Genomic DNA, 23,297 nt, shown 5'->3' with positions numbered 1-23,297 from the left:
AGATTCAGTTTTTGTTGTGTTTGAAGTCCCTTTCTTGGTGAGAAACATTCAACACGGACACACATTCCTGACGGCACAAGGCATAACTTGTTATGGAGGCTGTTCACAGACCTGTGTTGAGGTGAATCCAGACACGCACACAGGGCTGTATGCACCGAGAGGGGCAGCGTTGATTTAGGGCATTACTCAGAAGGGGGGGGGGGGGGCAAGTCTTCCCTGACTGCATTAGGAGAGCCTCCAGCCTTTGTGATTCCTTTTGATCAAATCTCTGTGAAAGATGAGTGTCATGCCCTCTTCCAACCAGCTGTGAGGGGACTGCCCTGTGACTCTGAGGGGGTAGATGTGTGTGTCTGCGCGCATGAAAGGGCATGAACACCTCTATGCATGCATGTGAGTGTGTGTGTACCGGCTAGGGAGGGAGCAGGCAGCTCCTGAGGTGAGAATGCCGAGTGGGAGGATCTCATTCCAATCCCCTGTGCCCAGTTTCAACATACAAACTCAGACATACGAATACTGAACATCTTGAGTAGTTTAGAGCCAGGCCACAGCAACATTAGAGAAGAGAAAGCAGAAGAGGGGAGTGTGTGTGTCTGTGTGTGTGTGTGTGTGTGTGTGTGTGTGTGTGTGTGTGTGTGTGTGTGTGTGTGTGTGTGTGGGTGTGTGTGCGTGCGTGTGTGTGTGCGTGCAGTGAGTGTAAAAGCACTCTGTCTACTTTTTCTCTTTTTGTGGAGTGAGTGTTGGTGGCTCAGTGTGTGTGTGCATGAGAAGAGAGAGAGTGGCGTGTGTCTGTTGTTGGAGGAGACGCTGCTGGGTGTGATGGCTCTTTTGCGTTAGTACTTGTGTGGACAGGAGAGTTGGAGGCAGTTGTTTTGTGGGACTCATAGGGAATGGCAAACTCCACAGTATCCTTGGAAACATTCGACTGAATGACAATGGCTGAGGTAAGAGAGACGGCTTTTCATTGCTCTTCTCTGTCTGCTCTTTTCACACTCACCGCCTGCACACATGATCAGCATATGTTTAACAGAGACGAGCTGGACAGAGTTTCTGTAGACTGGGGTGACAGGCGGGACTAATTTCTATGTGCAGAATAGAAGAAATATAGATATTTTATGCATGTATACCTGCGAATTTTCGAGTTATGTGCAAAAAAATCATAAGTAGAGACATGCCAATATGGACCTTAATGATTACAGCATTTGTATTTATCTGTATTTTCTACAGAATTAGTTATTACAAGTTATCAGACAGTGATCTACAAGACTGGGTGTCGCTGGAAATTTTGTGACAGTGGCATCAAAATGAAGATATCTGTGTATTAGTACTTAATAATACCTTCTCCCATGCTGACTCTTCCACAAAGACAAGCAGCTCCACAAAAACTTTGTCTAAATTAAACAATCTAAAATTGGTTGCATTTGAATTTTAATTTAGGAACTATATGAGAATATGATTCAGAAGATATTTGATTCCAGCTTTTGGTAGTGGACATTTTTTTGAAAAGTTTTCTTGAAAAACAAGTCTGTTAATTAAACTTCCCCTCAAACTTTTGAAATCTTCATGTGACTGATGAAAATGTCAAAATGAGCATCCTTGCTCAAGTCAGTGTGGCCAGAGAATGTCCTTATATGCCTTCCAAGAATCCAGAGACAACTCTACATAAACGATAAGAGTTCAGACAAGTCAGACTGTGTTGTGAAATATAATTCACTTCTATTGTTCTTGACTACATTACACCCTCTTAAACTGTATTCTGCATTTTAACTTTTCATTTCTTTTGAATTTTTGTGTTGCCTTCTATTAATCGAAGATTCACTGTGTCATGTTCAGGTATATGTTATCCTAAACTTCAGTTCAACTCTTATCTTAAAGACAGCAAGCACTTGAAAGGAATAAAGTCTCATTCAAATGAACAGGGAACACAGACCCAGCCCTTACCTGTTCCTGTTCTCCATCCACCCGTCTGTTGGCCTGTCCTGTAGCTTAGGAACCACAGCAGCCCAGCCTACTGGCCACTGGCCCCAGTCTATTGAAATGTAATTTAAGAGCAGCCTAATGTTTTGTTACAGCCATAATGTAACAATTAGCTGAGCTGCCTGTGTGGTGGTGGTGGTGTTGGTAGCAGTAAAACACTCTCTTCACTCCTCTGTGTGCATGCGTGCGTGCGTGCGTGTGTGTGTGCGCGTGTGTGCATGTGTGTGTGTTGGATGAGAAACAATTGTGATTTATATCCTTGTTAGATTAGTGCACGTCAGAATGGAGCAGTGTCCCCACACAGGCTGCACTTTAAGTTACAAAATAATATTTGAGGAACACACATTTAATGAAAACCTCTGCTGTCTGTCCTGTAAAGTTTGGGGGGGGGGCATTTTCAAATTTTTATGTTTCAGCTAATTGAAAAACAAATGTATTTGTTATACCATATTTTGGAAATACATTAACATAAATCTTAGACATGCTTTTAGACTTTGAGATAAAATGACAGTTTTTAGTGTGACAATAACCAAAATGTTCATTAATCAACGACTCTAAAAATGCACTGATGGATTTTTATGATATTTTTAGGGATGTAAAGTGCATTATTTGTCGATATTGTTATTGCAAAGAAGTTGGATATAACCATCTCAGAGCAGTGTTTGATAGTCTTTTATTTTACAAAATCCGAAAGAATTAAAAACTTCTTCGAACAAGCTCTGCCATATTTTCATAATGTTATGTTTGTTTTTTCTTTTGCACACATTTTATGACCCTCAAACAGGTTGGCTTTTCTGTTTTCAAATGAGTGAGAGGTCATTGCTCAAGCAAACCATTAAAATTATTTAGATTTTTTTGTTTGTGTGTGTGTGTGTGTGTGTGTGTGTGTGTGTGTGTGTGTGTGTGTGTGTGTGTGTGTGTGTGTGTGTGTGTGTGTGTTGGTCGTGTTGGTCGTGTTGGCACCTATAGCCTGCAAGCTTCATCAGCTTCATTAGGTTCATGATGGTCCATCCATGAGCCAATGTAGGGTGGGGGATTGGTGTGTGTGTGTCTGTGTGTCTGTGTGTGTGTGCATTTGCTTCAGCGTTTTACCCCCTTCAGTGTCTCCTCGAGCTGTGATCCGCCCCTCCTGGCCCCAACCTACCCCCTTAACACCAAACTCCACTCACACACAAAGAGCAGCTATCCCTTGTGCTTGCTCTGCGGTGCCACCAAACGGCTTTTGAGGATTTGTCAGCCAGATGTGGCAAGATTGTCAAGAGGCAGGCAAGGAGAGAGGGAGATCTGATATTAATCAGAGCATAGCTGGAAGCCAAACTCTCTCAGACTCAGTGTACTAACATGTTCCCCTCATTTGCTCCCTCTCTGAGCCAAACACTCCTGGTGACTTCCTAACGGGGAGCCACACACACCAGGAAGCCAACGAAACTTTGGCTCACCTCCTTCTTCCCCCCACCACAACCTCATTTCTTTGCCTTCTAAGATTTTTCTTTTAAGAAGCCAACCATTTTCTCATGGATCTTCAGGTAATGCTGTGCTATCTTTTGTGTGTTTTAGTGGTGAAACATGTAGTGTATGTATGTGTTTGTGCTTACTTGTGATTGACTGCTGAATGAGTTTGAAAAAATGAGTTTTACACACTGTCGTTGGGGTGTATGGACTTCTAATAGGCTCAAACAGCCTGTTAGTGCATGCACTCGCAAATGCTTTTCCTGGTTCTGTCTTCTCCTTTTAAGGACCAACCTGTTGTTAAAGGAACATGCAGGGTGTATTATTCTTGTTTGTATTTTTATTACTATTGCTATTATTATTATTATTATTGTTGTTATTATTATTATTATTATTATTATTATTATTATTATTATTATTATTATTATTATTATTATTATTATTAAAAGGAATTCTAAAAGTCACTACTGTTATGCAGTTTACTTTAAAGACAGTGGTAATGAACATAGAATGCCTTTGCAGCTGAGGGTTTGTGTAGGGTATGACAAGTGGGTGATTTTGTTCTGCTGCCATATGTGAGATTGTTCCTGTCTTTGTGCAGTGAGAGTAAATCATAAGCTGAGGCAGGATGAGGATGCATGCTGAGCAACTCATGAATCGTAACTTCGCTTTAACTAACACTTGTCATCAATTAACATTTTACTACCTTGCTGTCCACACAATTGGTCAAGGCATGATTTATTCATGAGACTGTGTTTGTTGTTTGTGTTGCATATGCACACCTTTGCACACACACACACACACACACACACACACACACACACACACACACACACACACACACACACACACACACACACACACAATATATGCGTACGCGATCACACACACACACACACACACGCACATAGATTAAGTGATTATTTTATCCCAACCAAAACATACAGCAAACACTCAGCAAACTGTGCTCAATACGTTAAATTGTTTATATCATTCAACGGTTGTTTTCTTTTTCATTTAAAAATCTGAAAATTGAAATTTATTACTCTGTAACTTAAAGCAATTTTTGAGAAATATTTCTCACAAATTTGCTAGCACTTACCTTTATGGAATTTTAAATTTTATTGTTGATTAATCCATTGATTGTTTTAACAATGAATTTGCTAACTGTTTCGTCATTTTCAAGCTATAGAAAGACAAATTGTCCATTATATGTTTACAGAGCCTACAATTACTTTTTAGAATGCTTTTTATGTTTGACAAAAAATTCCCAATCATTCATATAGGCAAAAATTCATAATCCAGCATACAGACTTTATAATGATATAAAACTGATAAAACGGCAGATTGTCCTGTTGTTACAGAAGAATCACTATTCTTTTTGTAAATCTGTCATTTTGACTATTTGTTGATAAGAGTTTGATTAATTGATCTATCAAGAGATGTGCTAAATTTCTAACAAAGCACCCTTTATAAACTACTTTATGATAATAGTTAAGAAATCAGTTATAAACAATTATAAACCATTAATCTAGTTATCGCCTGCAACTAATCTATAAACCATTAGTAAGCCATTTATTAATGTTTGATAACTACATTAGTGCCAACTAATTACAGCTTTATAAATTATGCCCGAGAAAAAGCTGCATCCACTGATTTTTTGTTTATGTATTTGTGAAAAAGTAAAATTCTGTAAGCACTTTGCCTTTATTGAGTTTGCAATTGAGCCACACAACTTGCATTAATTTTCCTTCCATCCATTATCTATACCCCGCTTAATCCTCATTAGGGTCATGGGGGAGCAGGACTCTATCCCAGCTGACTTAGGGTGAAGGCAAGGGACACCCTGGACTGGTCACCAGTCTATCACAGGGCTACATATAGAGACAATCACACTCATGTTCACTCCTACGGACAATTTAGAGTCACTAGTTAGCCTCCGTATATTCTTGGATTGTGGGAGGAAGCCAGTGCCTTGTGTTAATAGGGACTTACACAATATTATAAAGAAAAAATGGAATCACAGCAAACAGTAAGTTCAATACAATTTTTCTAGCAGAGCTCTCCACCTGTGGGTGCATTACAAATGGCCCCTGTTTTCAGCAAAAAAAAAAAAAAATTATATATGTTATTAATAATATCTATGCTAATCTGTGATCACTTATATTTCCCATCAGGAAAACTTGTTTTTTTCGCTGATTAATGGTCTCATTAACTGATTAATGACTGATGGTAAAATTTGATCATGGTCAATCTCCCTCTTTCACAGAGCTGCTGATAGCCCTGGTGTTATTCGTTCTTTGGCACCAGCACCGCTTGTTTTCCCTTGTTAGTGCCATGATGCTGCTGATTGATTATTTTCCAGTGCATTAATAAAAACAAGTACCTATCCATGCCTGAACTGTCTCTATCCCAGCAGCTGTTCAATTCTATTGAATGTCTAAAGCACTGTGGTTTTTCAAGACATATCGAGACTTCATTTTAAGAGCCAGCAAAGACAATATTTTCTTATTTCTTTTGTGCGTGCGTGCGTGTGTGCGTGCATGCGTGCGTGCGTGTGTGAAGGATATTGTGTGGCTGGAGCCCAGCGGTGGGACGGAGAAGACATTCCACTATGCTCAGACAGAACATAGCTTTTATTTTTTTAATTTATGTCTCTGTTTTACATACATAATATATTTTGTGTAGAGTTTATATTGACAAACATTGTTTTTAAACCTGTAATGTAACTTTCACTCTAAACATTGTTCAATAGCATACAACCGTTTGAAACAAAACTATTTTGATCACTTCTTGAAACCCAGGAAACAGCTGGGTTTGAATTTTAAAGGATTTTAATTAAACAGTTTATCATAAGATTTTAATTTACTATGGAATAATGCAAAATAAACAGTAAAATCCCACTAACAAATGATATTTCATACACACCCACCAGTGCCTCAGAGTGTCTGTTATTCCACTCAGGAATGGGACATCATAGAATATTGACACTGTCTTTATGGCATCCCTGTCTTCACTTCACCACACCGCACACTTTGTCTTTCTTCAGTGTCCATCCATCCTACACACTTGACTTGTGTGCAGTCTCTCAAACAAGTTAAGACAGACACTGAGGAATTGAGGATTGTTGACATAACCAAAACATATAAATCAAGACTGAATATGATTTTCCATTAAAAAAAATTGGTGATAATTTTCAAAAGTGCCCTACAATTTCATACACATAAAGAAAGTACAGAGAAGGCAATTCACGAGGCAACATCTATGTAAGTATATAGTAGGAGCAGATGCAGTTACTTACAAAATGCATTTTTTCTGTGACATTCATGAGCGTGCTTGTAACATTATTTGATTCATTGAACAAATTTATTTTAAAACTTATATTTGCTCTTTAGCACATGTACACACACACACACACACACACACACACACACACACACACACACACACACACACAGTCACACACACACAGTCACACTATCAGGGTCTATTTAGAAAGGAATGCTGTGTCACCAAGAGCTGCTTTTGCATTGGCTTGCCCTGCGCTGCCATGTTTCCTTCTTCTTTTTCTTTTCAGGCATTTATCAAATGGATCATTAATTAAGATAAATGATGTGTGTACACTCTGCATTGGAATGTGTGTGTGAGTAAGTGGGGCATCTGATTGAGATCTATATTAAGGTGGGCAGCAGCAGGAAGTGTGTGCACTGACAGCGGAATGGGATTAGACTAATTGGACTGTGTCGGGTCGTGGTGCACTGTCATGATGGGATTACTTTACTGATAGATGAGCAAAGGGGTTTTTACACCTCACCACTGTCTTGACAAGGCTGAGTTGGTCAGTCAGGATATAAAACGGGCTATAGAGAGAAAAGTAAAGCAAACGGATGTCATGGGACATGAAAGCCAGAGCTACCACTGTGTTTCAAGGCCAGGTAGCTGCTGCCACATTTATCTCAGGTCAGTTTATTTATCGTAATGAGAGGTTACTGTAAGGTGAAATAATGTGATCCCAGATTTCAAGGACAAGCTCAGCCTCAAGCACAGAACCAAGTCACTGACTAAATGAGGAGGAGGCTCCCTACCTATCCACCCACAGTTTTCCACCTTTGCTGCCTGTGGAGAGTAAGTGAGCTCCAGCAAGGAGCTAAGCATGCTGCTCATGTATACTAAAACCCCACTGATCATGCATTATAGATGCAGAGGGACAGAGGTGGCATCACGCAGTCACCCCAAGGTTTTCAGCATGTACCACTAACAACAGTGGCTTTGATCATAAATCTGATGATGCTTTCCTTCCCTTCCTAGTGTATAAATGATTCTGGGTTTTTTTGTTGTGCAAAGGTGGAGAGAACGGGAAGGGGAGTCATTTTTAGTGTATTTGTGTGCTGGAATCCTCTCGAATGGCGCTAAGTTAGAAGCTATTCTGAAATCTTGACTCATTGCTGCTATTCACTCCTCACTTTGACTCTATTTGTTGATCTGCTTTTCTGTACCCTTTTCCTGAAAGTACAGAACCCATGAGTATATGAATTAAGACATTAAGTCCTCTGACCTGTGTGTGTTCATGTGACTGATTGAGATGAGCTTTAGACAACCACACACACCTGTGCTAACGGTGCTCTCATAGTGCAAAGCAAGCGATACACAACAGGAAAGTAAAATTACTTAAGGCCATCATGTTCATCATGTGTGCACACGACTGACACTTTTTCTTGACTGCACAGTAACACAAGGATGAGATTAGAATGCATGTTCTCTATCAGTGTTTTTATGTTGCATTCCTAAATGTATGGAAATGTAGCCACTTACAAATAGTAGTTCTTTGGAATTATATAAAATATGAAAATGCCATAGCATTAATAATGTCAAATCTTTGATGTCAGAAACTTGGAAGAAATGCTATCCCCCAAATGGAAGCTTGTTTTTTTTTATACTGGAGTAGTGGCTCAGACTCGACTCAAGACGTTGCCAACAATATCAGATATCCCTGGAAGAAATTTGGTAAAAATGTAAACAAACTGTGCAAGACATCTACAATATTTAAAATGCATGGAATGATGCAGCCATACAAACAGCAACTACTGGCTTCATAGTAGTACATGAATAAGAAAATACTGAATACACATTTGTTGCGGTTTGATTTTAAAGACTTTAAAGAAACTAAGAAGGAATTTAAGGCAATAATCACCTAGTTAGAAGTGAGCAAATCCAAATTAATACGGTGTGTGCTGTAAAAATGTGGATTGGTTAACTTGTATGGTCTTAAAAATGTAGGAATAAATTCGCAAATTATATTTTTACATCCTGTGTGTTTATTTATTTATATTTGTAATAGGCTATCTGCTGCACTTTGATGAATTGTAACTGTGACAGCTTCAAGCCGGGGAAGCTGAAGAGGAGGCAGTGTGAAAACTGCAAGCATGGCTGGGTAGCACATGGTAAGTATTCAAGGTTTCGTCCCTTAAATTTTTGCCTGTGTTTAAATGCAGTAGAGGTGAATTTAAATTAAAATGTGGTAGCCCCAATATAGAGAACACACTCTATACTGACTCCATAAAGAGACAATAGTGTATTGTCCACAGTTTTTCTTTGGACTATTTTATTAGTATAAAGATTTCATAAACTTTTTCTAAAAAGGCATTGACAATGTGCTTTGTGGGTTATCCAGAATGACCAGACATTTTACATGTTTCAGAGGTGGAACAAATTTATTGTTTTGTGCATCACAAAAACGTCTCATGTGCTGGCAATAAAGTCACAACTCTCATCCCAAGTCAGGCCTTCAATTGAGAAACAGCATTACATTTTACATAAATAAATGTTGCTGTTAAATTAGCTTTTTGTGTTTTATTCCTTTTAAATAGATTTAAAGAAATTCAGATCCAAAATAATAAGTTGCCTTATCGTGTTATTCTTGTAACACAGTTATGAGCATTTATAATTGCCGAGCTAAGAGTTTTGCCCTGTTTTTGTAGACCCAGACATAGTCATTACATCAGAATAACGTGGTCTGACATGTCGTCTATCTTTTTTCCTCTCTTTTTTGTCAAAAGGTTCCCTTGTAGATAATATTAAAGTCTGAGGTCTTCAGATTCTACACTTCTGGATGTTACTATTAAAATCCTCTAGTACTATGACCACCACATTCACCTCTATTGTATTGTGATTGAAATCTCAAAACGTGGACAGATAAAATGTAAACTATATGCTTGTATATAGTCCAGAAAATATTTTGGAGAGAAACATAATTTGTTTTGGAATATGGATGAACCAAGACTTTAAGTAGATCCATGAAGCATTTACAACCACAGTTCTGTCACTATGCTACCATTGGTGTTATTCTGTACTGCATTTACATACTGTAAACACAGAAGACTATCATTTGGAATAGTACTGTAATTACTGTATATTAATATTGATCATATTCTAAGTTCCAGCATGAACCAGAGTTGAGACCACACTTCTCTTAAACTAGATGCTTGTTGTCATGAAGTGGATTTTAATGGTCATGGAAGCTTTGTTTCTTCTCTGTGATATAACTGGAAGCAGTATATGGTGTAGAGCTTAGTAGACCTCTCAGCAAGAGTCTTGGTTATTTACAATAATTCTACTATTGCCTCAAGCAATTGCATTGTTTTTCTACTCATTTAACATAGATGCTGTGTGAATCACCCTCCCTTTAGCCCTGCACTGTCATACTCCATGACATTATCCACTATTTAGCATTATGATCGTATTTCATAGGTATTGGCCTTTGATAATATTAATGGAGTATACACACTGTATTTTACATTAAAAATAATTTTCTTGTTTACTGTATTATTCTAATACTGTACTTATTACTTATTCCTAGACACACACACACACACACACACACACACACACACACACACACAGACACACACAGAGCTCTCTCTAAGATGATAAGATGATATAGTCCTTGCTTCCTATATTTTGAAATTGCTGCATTGGTCTAACCCTTTTTTTTTTCCCATTCTCACTTCTTAAAAACCTGCTTTATTTCACTTTGCTCTGTCAGTGCTCTTTCTTTCTATCAGGGGAGAGACAGTTCAGTTTCATTTACCCTAATCAAGTTTAATCTGGCATGTGTATTCTAGCCTTGAGCAAGCTGAAGGTGCACCATATGTACCAGAGCAGCCAGGTGGAGATCGTGCACTCCAATGTGGTGTTCGATATATGCAGCCTGATGCTGTATGGCACCCAAGCCATCCCAATCCGCCTCAAGATCCTCCTGGACCGCCTTTTCTCTGTTCTCAAGCAGGAAGAAGTCATCCAGATCCTCAATGCACTTGACTGGACACTGCAGGACTACATCCGAGGATATGTGCTCCAGGTGAGCAGTGGGGAGAAATCCTCTCACTGTTTCTGTGTGTTTAGGGCTATATATTGTTATAATTACCTCCATTAGCATATGCTTAAAAGACAAATTTGCTGATTTAAAGAAATACTTCAATGCTTATTTAGTTTCAAGAGTCAGATGAGAAGACCGAAACACTCCCTGGTACAAGTTTAGCCTAATGTTGGAACTGTAGAGAGAAATAGAGTTGAAACTTTAAAATATTTTTATGAATGTACAGTGTGAGTAAAGAGTTCCATTAATTATGTATCTATATCTTTGTATCTCTACCATTAGACATGTGTGAGTCAGACACCTGAAAAACATGGTTGTCTGCCTGAAAATATATGAAGGGAGGGACTGAAAGAATGTCTGAAGAAGTTGAGGCAGGAGAAGTGGAGTCTAGAGAGCTTGGCAGAAGTCAGGAGATAACACAAATGTGACATACTGACCATTGCCACAAACTCTCTTGATACCCTGCTAATACAACTGCTTGTAGTGGTGGTACTACCGGCTTTGGGAGGTCTCCCAAGTGTGCTGGGTAGAATTGTAAATATTATGTCTTTTGCTCCAAATTTCCTCTCAAGCCAGTGCCAAACTGACTGCAGCCTCTGCGTCAGTGCAAGATCTCACTTGGATTAGTAGATCATCAAGTGTTGAAGTTGGGCTGCGTTTAATTCATGTTAGCTCATCTAATGGTGCAAGCAGAGCCAGAAAGCTCGACAGGCACCCAATGAATGCTCTGTGATGAAATATTAATCACTTTTATGGCATAAGGCCGCTCATCCATTTCAAAGACCCCCAAACTCACATGTGATTACTGCTGGGAAAAGGGAGAAAGGACCCACTAGATCAATGTGAGGCGCCTTCTGATCACCCCTCCCTGACTATATGTATGTATGGCATGTTGTGCTTGTATTTATCTTTGCATACCTTTCGGACTGCACATAAGTGTATGTGTCTGGTAGTATGCTTGTTCATATGTTTTTACCACAATGTAGGTGAGTGTCTGTTTGTACTGTTCTACTTCTCCTTCTGCTGATGCAGAGCAAACAAATGTACATGATTTAAATGAAGAGAAATGACCTGCGAGATGAAACACTGTGTGCCTTTGTAATGAGGGTTCTCTGGGATCTGCACTGCCTGCTTGTATTAACACTCCATCTGATTCCTTTATTTAGCTGCTCTGCCAATCTGCTTTATAAGGTGTGTCATATAATCCACTCTGTGAATATGCATGAGCAACCCAACTTTATAGCCGATGATGAAATTGCTCTGTCCTTTCTCTTTTTTCACTTTCCCAATCCTCTGCAATCTATTTCATACCATTGCCCTCTCCCCTCTCCTGTACCATGTTCCTGTTCCTTTTCTTTCTGCACTGCCTGCAGGATGTTGCAGGAAAGGTGCTGGACCGTTGGGCCATCATGACATTTGAGGAAGAAATTGCCACCCTGCAGCAGTTCCTGCGTTTTGGTGAGACCAAATCCATAGTGGAGCTGATGGCTCTACAAGACAAAGAGGGCCAGGCAGTGTTGGTACCCAGTACCCGCACCAACTCAGATATTCGGACTTTCATTGAACGCACCACACCTCGAACCACTGCCAACCTGTCTACATCCAAAGTTGATAAAATAAGTGGCAACAGCATGCACCACTTTGAGAACTTTATCAACAGTATGGCCTTCATGCTGCCATTTCAGCTGCTAGGCTCTGTTCCTGCTCCATATCTGGGCTCACCAGGAGGGGCACTGCAACAGCAGCACCAGCAACACCACCAGCACCAGCAGCCATGCCGTGGGTCAGTGGAGCTGCAGAGTCATAGACGTGATGATCAAGTTCAGGACAGTTTAGGGAGGGACAATCCTCTCCCTCTTTCACATCCTTCAGAGACTGCCCTACTAGATTCCAGCTCTGTGTCATTCACTGCTGATCTAGACCAAAGTGGAGACAAGCCAACAGACATACTCTCCACTAACACAAAGATCGAAGCTGAGGAGTTCTCTACTAGTGATAACTACTCAGATGGACCCTCCACACCATGCACACCCTCAGTGAGCTCTGATGTAACACCAATGTCACCTGAGGGCAAGCTTCGCTCTCTTGACAGGAATGGAAGTGGCCATGGAGGGGTCTCAGGAGGTGGTGCAGGAGGAGGCTCTCTGAAGAAGGGCCGTGTATTTTGCAATGCTTGCGAGAAGACATTCTATGATAAAGGCACTCTAAAAATCCACTACAATGCAGTGCACCTGAAGATTAAGCACAAGTGTACCATCGAGGGCTGCAACATGGTTTTCAGCTCACTCCGCAGTCGTAATCGCCATAGTGCCAACCCGAACCCACGGCTACATATGCCCATGAACCGAAACAACCGGGACAAAGATCTGCGGGGGAGCTTGTCTGCTGATGAGACTTCTCAAGGAGAGAAAAGGCATGACTACGGTACCCCCATTTGCTCTGCAGAAAGCCATAAATCTGTGTCCAGCTACATGGTGAGCCATGTGGACACTGGATCAAAACTGTACAGTAGCTCATTCCCCGGCATGGGTCAAAGTGGTATTCTTTTTCCCAATTTAAAAACAGTACAACCAGTACTGCCTTTCTACCGAAGCCTGGTATCACCAGCAGAACTTGCCAACACCCCAGGGACACTACCTTCCCTTCCTCTGTTGTCTTCTTCTGTACCCGTCAAACCCATCTCAGCCCCTGAGCCCTGCACGACAGACCCTATACCAAAGAAAAAGTCTCGTAAGTCAAGTATGCCAATAAAGATAGAAAAGGAGATGGTAGAGCAAGATGAGCAGATGGATAAGGAAAGCAGCTCTGAAGATGATGCTCCGTTTCGTGGCAGGGATAGGAATGAGTGTGATGGCAGCCAAGCAGAAAGGCATATATACCTAAGACAAGCTGGGGAGGAGAAAGAGTCAAGAGAGACTTGCACTGGCAAAGAAAAGAAAACAGATGGTACGAAGCATCTGTCAGAGCAAACCTTAGACAGCGAAATGACTGAGAGTGAGGACAAAGATGACGGACCAAGACAAACTGAAACAGGGGTCATCACCTGTGCATCATCCCCCTTTGAAAACAGGCTGATGGAGAACCACTGTGACAACAACTTATTTTGTCTGGAACCCAATAGCAATGAAGAAAAGGAGGAGAGGGAGCACACACATTTATTGCATGTAGCTGACAAGATCTCAGCACTCAAATGGGATGACGGTGAACACAGGCTGACTAATGGGGGTGCTATCCAACACATAGAGAGGGAGGGATCTGATGGATGTGCAGATGACTATGGTGACTCAGGGTTGTCTCACCTTGACCCCAACACTGACCTGCCACATTACTGTGAGATCTGCAGTAAGACCTTTAAAAATCCTTACAGTGTCAAGATGCACTACCAAAATGTCCACCTGAAAGAGACTCACATATGCACAGTGGATGGCTGTAATGCTGCCTTCCCCTCACGCAGGAGCCGGGACAGGTGAGAGGCCACAATATGTACTTTACGGTCTGACACAATTTATTAAGATTGCTGACAGACTTTAGAAGTTTACTTTTTAATAGTTTCCAAAGAGGAAAGCGTTTATATCTCAAATCATGGTAAAATCTGCACAATTTTTTGCACTGCTGGCATCTTGCACTTTTACAGTTACATTTATTCCACAAGCCACTTGTTGCTGTTGTTTATAGTTTATAGTGTAGTAATACTGTATTTATTCATTGTCATTCTTCATTCTTATATATATTGTACATATTATTATTATTATTATTATTATTATTATTATTATTATTATTATACATATATTTAGTGCTGCTGTGACAGATTTTGCTGCTGTAACAATGGAAATTTCCCCGGACGTGGGAAGCAATAAAGGATTATCTTATATCCCAAATCTAAGGTATTGCCGTTGAACACATCCAGCTGGCAATTAAATAAGGGATTCATGGTAGACTTTCAGATTAATGTTTTTTAATTATGTAGCAAACTCAAAAAATACTTTCCATATTCATGTAGCTGCAATAAAATTTCATTTTCCCATGCCTGCATGGGATTTGTGCAGACTCTGTGCTGAAACAGAAAATATGAGCAGTATGTCTGACCCATTGTAACACATACATAGATATAGTAGACATTTAGAGGCTTTAAAGGGGGCCCTTATAGATGTTGAATTGATTGGGTTTGATACAAAGGACTTGTTAAAGCATCCTTTTTCTTTGCTTGATCTTTACATTTGCTCTGTTAGCTCTAATTTTTGTTAAAAAAAAAAAGTGGAATATAGCTGGCAGATTAAAATAAATAGAATTAAGTAGAGTAGGAGAGGTTCCTGCACCTTCCTTTTACTCTAACATTTAAGGATGAAGGGAACATTAGAAAATGAAAAATTTAGGAATAAAAGCATACCTTATAGTGGTGCTTTAAGGTGTTTATGTATTTGTTTATTTGCAGGCACAGTGCAAATTTGAATCTGCACCACAAGCTGCTGACCAAAGATTCACTCACCACAGCTAACCCCGCCTACTCGCCCCACTGTAGAGACAGGGACTCTGTTGTCCTGGACAACTGTCAAGATCAGCGGGATAGAGATCTTCCCCATCGAGACCAAACCAGCCAGACCTCTGTCATCTTTCGAGGACACAACCGCATGGGCCTGGTCTTCCCTATGAGCAAAGTGTCTACTACACCAGACAGTGCCGGTGCACCTCCCTTAAGAGAGATGGAGGGATTAGGAAGAGAAGAAGGTGGCAGAGGTGTGGAGGATGGGGCAGTCCTGGACCTGAGCACCTCCTCCTCTGCTCCACCTTGTGATAACGGCAGTGCTCAATCTTCCTGGGACTCAGATGGCGCTGGTACTGAGGAAGGGGAAGGGGCTGGAGAGGATGGGGAAGCACTCCCCATGGAGGACAGCGATGAAAGCTGTGATGGGATTGGCCTGGGGAGGGCTGGAGGTGAGGAGTTGGCACTTGGAGGAGAGCGAACCCTTGGCAGTGGTGGTGGAGGACAAGGTATGCTTCAAGGTGGTGGGGGTGGATCTCCAATGACGTGCCATGTCTGCCAAAAGGTCTACAGCAACAAGGGCACATTCAGAGCCCATTACAAGACTGTCCATCTACGACTGCTTCACAAGTGTAAAGTCCCTGGCTGTGACACATCCTTCTCCTCTGTACGAAGCAGAAACAGACACAGCCAGAACCCAAATCTCCACAGGAACCTCACTGTTAGCTCAGGTGCCACAATAGACCAGGAATAAGAATTTGATCTTAAATGCCAACATGACTGATTTCTTTTATTCTAATTTTCTTTTGATTGTTTTTCTTTTTGGGGCACCTAAAGAAGGCTCATTAATTAACGCTTTTAAATTCCATACCATGGTCCAATCTGTTGTCATATTTCAGAAAAAAGCAACAGATAAAAAGAAAGCACAGTCAAGAATTCATTTGTTGTGTCAAATACAGCTTTCTTTTGGAAATAGTGTTGTTGCTTTTTTTGTTGCAATGCAAAATTGATGAGTCATTACATGTGTCTGTCAGTGTTTACAAATAATAACATAACACCAAAACATAGACCGGTCAATAAATAATAATAATAATAATAATAATAATAATAATAATAATAATAATAATAATAATAACAATAATCATAATAATAATGTTTTCAGTGTTAACTGATCAAATCTTTCGTTGTAATGCAGCACTGATTTTTTGGTATCGGTTTGCCATTCTAGGCCAATTTAAACCTGAAAATTTTCATTTAAATAGACAGATTTTCCCGTGTGTTGTCTGAGAGTTAAGTCATAAAATTTTCTGATGTAAGATTTTTTCTAGTGTTTTTGTTGTCAGATTTCCACATCTTCCCTATGAAGTTGTGCATAATGTATTTATCAAGAACAGTCGTGAAGTAACTTCTATGTGTCATTTCATTTATTTGAACAATGGCCTCCAAAACGAGTCCCTGTAGAAAAAAACTATAATGTTGTAAGCTTGACCAGTAAGTTATTGTATAGTATTTTATGATCTGTCTTACTGTTGTATTTGTTGCATACTGCTAATGTTGACCAAAGATTATTCTTAGTTCACACGTGTGTGAGGGGTATGCAGTATTAAGAGACTGGCCAACAGCAGTATTCAGGCATTGTCTTAACATGACAAAATATTTAAAAACTATATATATATACATATATATATATATATATATATATATATATATATATATATATATATATATATATATATATATATATATATATATATATATTATATATATATATATATATATATATATATATATATATATATATATATATATATATATTATATATATATATATATATATATATATATATATATATATATATATATATATATATATACACACTCATGGTAAAAATATTAGACCACCTTTTTCAATTTCTTGTTCATTTTAATGCCTGGTACAACTAAGGATACGTTTGTTTGGACAAATATAATGATAACAACAAAAATAGCTCAAAAGAGTTTAATTTAAGAGCAAATATCTACCCATTTTCCATGGTTTTCTTGATAATAACCAAAATCACTTGCGTTCTTACATCAAGAGTTATGGAATTGTACTGCCAAAAATAGTGCTTTTCCATGTTTTCTTTTCTGTCTGTTTTAGTCACATGATCCACACAGGAGTTAGTACTTGATTGCATAACCATTGTTTCTTATGACTGCCGCCATGCATCTTTGCCATGTTCTCCACCAGCTTCGGACATTGTTCTGCTGTCACAGCAGCCCTTTCCTGTTGCACTAATTCAAACAAATTTGCTTTGTTTTTGGGCTTGTGGTTCTCCATCTTATGTTTGATGATTTTCTACAGGTTTTCAACTGGATTTAGATCTGGTGACTCAGCAGGCCAAGGCATGGTTTGAGTGTTCTGGTTCTCCATCCAGGCTTTAATTGACCTAGCTGTGTGGCAAGCAGCATTGTCTTGTTGGAAAATCCAGTCGTTGGAGGCAAGAAAGAGTTTTCCAGCTGATGGATGGAGACTGTTTTCAAGAGTAGCCCTGTACATGACCTGGTTCATTTATGCCCCACGCAATTGCATTTGTACAGTCATTGCTGAAAATATTGGCACCCCTGGACTTTTTTCAGAAAATACACCATTTCTCCCAGAAATTGTTGCAATTACAAATGTTTTTGGTATACACATATTTATTTCCTTCATGTGCATTGGAAAAACACAAAAAAGCAGTAGAAAAAAGCCAAAATTGACATCATTTTACACAAAACTCAAAAAATGGGCCAGACAAAATTGTTGGCACCCTCAACTCAGTATTTGGTTGCACACCATTTGGAAGAAATAACTGAAACCAATCGTGTCCATAACCATCAACAAGCTTCTTACACCTTTCAAATGGAATTTTGGACCACTCTTCTTTTGCAAAGTGTTCCAGGTCTCTCAGATTTGAAGGGTGCCTTCTTACAACAGCAATTTTGAGATCTCTCCATAGGCTCTCCATGACTGTAGGTACTGTGTTCTTTTCTTTGTAGGCCTCATTCCATTTTCTGTACACAGTAGAATGACGTGCTTTTCCAAAAAGATCTATCTTAGTCTCATCTGTCCAGAAAATGTTCTCCCAGAAGGATTGAGACTTAGGTACATTTTTGCAAACTCCAGTCTGGTTTTTTTATGTCTCTTTGTCAACAGTGGGGTTCTCCTCGGTCTCCTGCCATAACACTTCTTCTCATTCGCTTGCACAGCATATGGTCCGAGCTGACACTTTTGCACCCTGAGTCTGCAGGACACTCTGAATTTGTCTGGAAGCTGACTGAGGATGTTTATCCACCATTCGAACAATGCTGCATTGCATTCTTTCGTCAATTTTTCTCTTCCATCCCCATCCAGGGAGATTAGCCACAGTTCCATGGGTTATAAACTTCTTGACTATATTACGCACAGCGGACAAAGGAACTTCAAGATCCCTGGAGATGGTGTTGTAACCTTGAGATTGTTCATATTTTTTCTCACAATTTTGCTTCTGAAGTCCTCAGACACTTCTCGGCTCTTCTTTCACTTCTCCATGCTTGGTGTGACACAGACAAACAACACAAAAGCTGAGTGAATTTTTATACATTCTAACTGGCTTCAGGTGTGATTTCTATATTGCCAGCACCTGTTACTTGCCACAGGTGAGTTTAAACAAGCATCACATTGTTGAAATAAAATGATTTACCCACAGTTTTAAAAGGGTGCCAACAATTTTGTCCGGCCCATTTTTGGAGTTTTGTGTAAAATTATGTCAGTTTGGGCTTTTTTCTTCTGCTTTTTTTTTGTGTGTGTTTTTCCAATGCACATGAAGGAAATAAACACGTGTATACCAAAAACATTTGTAATTGCAACAATTTCTGGGAGAAATTGTGTATTTTCTGGAAAAATTCCAGGGGTGCCAATATTTTCGGCCATGACTGTACCTGTTCTACCCAAACTGAAACAATCCCAGATGGCCACCGATCCACCCCGATGTTTTACTGTAGGGGCAAGACAGTCTGGTTTGTAGGCTTCTCCAGGCTTCCTCCTAACCAGCAAGTTGGCTAGAGTGGGCATCAACTGAAAATTGAATTCATCACTGAAGAGAACTTTAGGTTTCCGGCTGTCCTTGCCAAGTAAGTCGCATTTTTCGACAGTGCCCACTTTAAGGTCCCTGGAAGTCTAACGACGATTCCTGACACAGGAACGGATAAGTGCACGGTCATCTCGTGGGGCAGAAAGATGTTTCCTGCCGCGACCAGCTAGCAGTTTGGTAGTACCATGTTTGGCTTGTTTTTTCTTGGTTTAATAAATGGCTGTCTTGGAGATCTGCAGTTTCTCACTCATGCCAATTTCCAGCAGTGCCAAGATGGCTTCACATAATTCTTTTGTTTTTGGCATTATGTGAGAGCTGACAACTTCTGAGTTGTGGTATGGCTTGAACGTAAGCAGAAAACCACTCTCGGCCTTTGCACGTGCAGTGCTGCTTATGACATAAAATGGCCTCTTATACACCCTGGGAATACAATTACGCTTAAGCATGTCAAACAGGACATAAAGTATTATGTAATCAGCTGCATTTTTTGTTGTATTCACTGTATTCTTCAGGTAATATTCCTGTAGTGGTACAAGGCATTGAAATGAACAAAAACTTGAAGAAATCAAGAGTGGTCTAATAATTTTTTCCATGACTATATATGTATATATACATATATATATATATATACATATATATATATATATATATATATATATATATATATATATATATATATATATATATATATATATATATATATATATATATATATATATATACAGTCGTGGTTGGATGAGGATAACTATCAGATGTGAAATCACACACATGAAACACGTATGATCAGATTTAGGGTGGACATCATCTCTGGTGTCCATCAGTGTAAACCTCTAGAAGACCGAATCGGAGACGTTCGTCTGATGGGGGACGTTCACATAATTTATCTCAGTAATCAACTGTTACTTCATTATATATATATATGTATATATATATATATATATATATATATATATATATATATATATATATATATATATATATATATATATATATATATATATATATACTGATCACTGATGCAACATAAAGGGGACCAACACAGCAAGGGGTCATAATATGCCTGATCAGTGTATGTGTGTGTTTACTGAAGGGGTGAAAAATGTTATGATTTTGGTGGTGTTTTGCAAAGACATCTGTTCATGGGACTAGATTTGTTTAAGGCATTACTCTTGTATTGTTTCTGTGGTTTCTCGCAGTAACCTGACTGACTGGACAAACAGCAGAAAGATGCTGTGTCTGGAGGCCAGAAGCATGTGCTGTGAACGAGTCAAACACTGAAAAAATGATCATGAAAAAAGCAGTTTATAATAGTTGCCCCATGTGAGCACACCCTAAAAAGAACAAGTGAACAAAATGTCTATTGAACTGTATATTCTGTGAATAAAGTCATTTGTTATCTAACAGAAACCAAAAAATACACTGTATAAAAAAAGAAAATTTCACCACTAACATTACACTTTTTAATGAATGAACAAGAACACTGTGATGTACATTTCTGATTACTTCACCATGGTTTATTGTTCTGGCTTTGCTCTGTATTCTGCAGATTTTTTCATTCTATATTTAAATGGAGTGGGCCAGATTTAAGAGCCTATTTGGTTGTTGTTTGGATTTCTTTTTCAAAGGAGCAAAAACCAACATTTGTTCAAAAGTGTTCATGTTTCTTTTGAATTAATGTCACAGTATTCATTCCAATTCAATAAAAAGCCATATGTTTGCAAGACACATGTATTTATCTATTATATATCTATTATATATCTATATATATCTATATATATCTATATCTATATATACATCTATATATATATATATATATATATATATATATATATATATATATTACAAAGCCTGTAATTAATTAGATTGATTTTTAATTGTGTCCCACCACTAATACACACACACACACACACACACACATATATATATATATATATATATATATATATATATATATATATATATATTCTTCAGAGTTGGGCAGAACAGGTTTTAAAAATATATTTTTTTAAATCCACATTATATTATTTAGAGTTATATATCTCTGTAAAGAAATGTCTTAGCTATTTAACCATGTAAAGGAACAGGTGCTAAATGGAAATCATTTTTTGAAAAATAAACATGTTTCCCTTTCAAACTTGATTTGTGTCAACTCCATCAGACACACAAAGAAGTATACAATTTTAATTCTTCCAGTCCAACAAGAATCTAAAGTTCTTGATTATGTTGTAATAGGGTTTAGTTACTCTGATATGTAATAAAATACATCATGTAAGCTTCAGTTGTGATTTCACACTATTCTGAAAAGTCAGATCTCCAGATATCTTCATTTTCAAACTCTGTTTTTAATTTTAGTATTATCAAAACAATTCCTTAAATAATTTAGACATAAGAGGATGTAGATCAGATGGTCCTTTATTACATGAACAACATAAACTGAAGAAAGAATAAACATTTTCTTTCAAAAAATTTACAAAACCTACATCTGACAGTGTTGACGAAGAACTGATGGTGATGACGAACAACTGATGGAGTTGACAGAAATTGAATATAGACTAATATTTATAAACAAGTTCCAGTATAATTCCATGAAAATGAGAAATGTTGCATTTTCCAGAAATTAGAATTTGCACCTTATATGTAAATACAAGTGGGTTCATCTACAGAGGCTTCCATCCGATGTAACATTCAGTTTCACAACCAGATGCTGTGAAAATCTACATCCATCCATCCATTATCTATACACCGCTTAATCCTCACTAGGGTCGCGGGGGGGGGGGGGGGGGGGGGGGCTGGAGCCTATCCCAGCTGACTCGGGCGAAGGCAGGGGACACCCTGGACAGGTCGCCAGTCTGTCGCAGGGCCACATACAAAGACAAACAAGCACTCTCACATTCACACCTACGGGCAATTTAGAATAATCAATTAACCTCAGCATATTTTTGGACTGTGGGAGGAAGCCGGAGAACCCGGACAGAACCCACGCATGCACAGGGAGAACATGCAAACTCCATGCAGAAAGATCCCGGGAAAGCCGGGACGCGAACCAGGGACCTTCTTGCTGCAAGGCGAAAGTGCTAACCACTACGCCACTGTGCAGCCCGTGAAAATCTACAGTGATTTTTTTTAAATAATTAAATATATAAATGTTGGGAAAGTGACACAACAATAAGAAGACCAAAGCCGGAACATGCTCTACAAGTTAGAAGTGTAAGTTATACAGTAAGGTTAAATAATGCAATTCATGCTATATACAATCATGGAAAAAATGATTAAACCACCCTTGTTTTCTTCAGTTTCTTGTTCATTTTAATGTCCGGTATCACTAAAGACACATTTGTTTGGACAAATATAATGATAACAAAAATAGCTCCTAAGAGTTTAATTTAAGAGCTGATATCAGACATTTTCCATGGTTTTCTTTATAATAACCAAAATCCCTTCAGTTCTTCCATCAATAGCTATGGCATTGTTCTGCCAAAAACAGCTTTTAGGCATTCCATGTTTTCTTTTCTGTCTGTTTTAGTCCCATGATCCACACAGGAGTTAGTACTGATTCATAATCATTGTTTCTGATGACTGCCGCCATGCGTCTTGGCTGCTCTCCACCAGCTTCTGACATTGTTCTGCCGTCACAGCTGCCCATTCCTGTTGCACTAATTCAAACAAATTTGCTTTGTTTTTGGGCTTGTGGTTCCTCATTTTTCGTCTGATGATTTTCCACAGGTTTTCAATTGGATTTAGATCTGGTGACTCAGCAGGCCAAGGCATGGTTTGAGTGTTCTGGTTCTCCATCCAGGCTTTAACTGACCTTGCTGTGCGGCAAGCAGCATTGTCTTGTTGGAAAATCCAGTCATCGGAGGCAGGAAAGAGTTTTCCAGCTGATGGAAGAAGACTGTTTTCAAGAGTAGCCCTGTACATGACCTGGTTCA

General features: G+C 38.9%; 1 protein-coding gene across 2 annotated transcripts; it reads left to right on the top strand.

The window, feature by feature from the left end:
- The first annotated feature begins 495 nt into the window (after nt 1–495).
- On the top strand, nt 496–16,944 carry bnc1 (basonuclin 1). Of its 2 annotated transcripts, none has more exons than XM_023263388.3 (5): nt 496–941; nt 8,762–8,864; nt 10,545–10,780; nt 12,172–14,264; nt 15,231–16,943. In XM_023263388.3, the coding sequence occupies exons 1-5, from the start codon at nt 927–929 to the stop codon at nt 16,030–16,032; spliced, it is 3,249 nt and encodes a 1,082-aa protein (XP_023119156.1). In that variant the 5' UTR covers nt 496–926; the 3' UTR covers nt 16,033–16,943. The 2 variants fall into 2 exon arrangements, with proteins under 2 accessions (XP_023119156.1, XP_054867762.1); XM_055011787.1 differs by lacking the exon at nt 496–941 and adding an exon at nt 980–3,500 and having other exon boundaries at nt 15,231–16,944.
- The last annotated feature ends 6,353 nt before the right edge of the window (nt 16,945–23,297 follow it).

Source organism: Amphiprion ocellaris, chromosome 1 (assembly GCF_022539595.1).
Source record: "Amphiprion ocellaris isolate individual 3 ecotype Okinawa chromosome 1, ASM2253959v1, whole genome shotgun sequence".
In the NCBI taxonomy this organism is placed as follows: domain Eukaryota; kingdom Metazoa; phylum Chordata; class Actinopteri; family Pomacentridae; genus Amphiprion; species Amphiprion ocellaris.
This window is presented reverse-complemented; position numbering and strand designations above follow the sequence as displayed.

What these genes read in the sequence shown, in the direction of transcription:
- bnc1 (XM_023263388.3), top strand. An exon ending in TCCGAGGATATGTGCTCCAG is followed by an intron (nt 10,781 to 12,171) that starts GTGAGCAGTGGG and finishes CACTGCCTGCAG; the next exon opens with GATGTTGCAGGAAAGGTGCT. An exon ending in TCACGCAGGAGCCGGGACAG is followed by an intron (nt 14,265 to 15,230) that starts GTGAGAGGCCAC and finishes GTTTATTTGCAG; the next exon opens with GCACAGTGCAAATTTGAATC.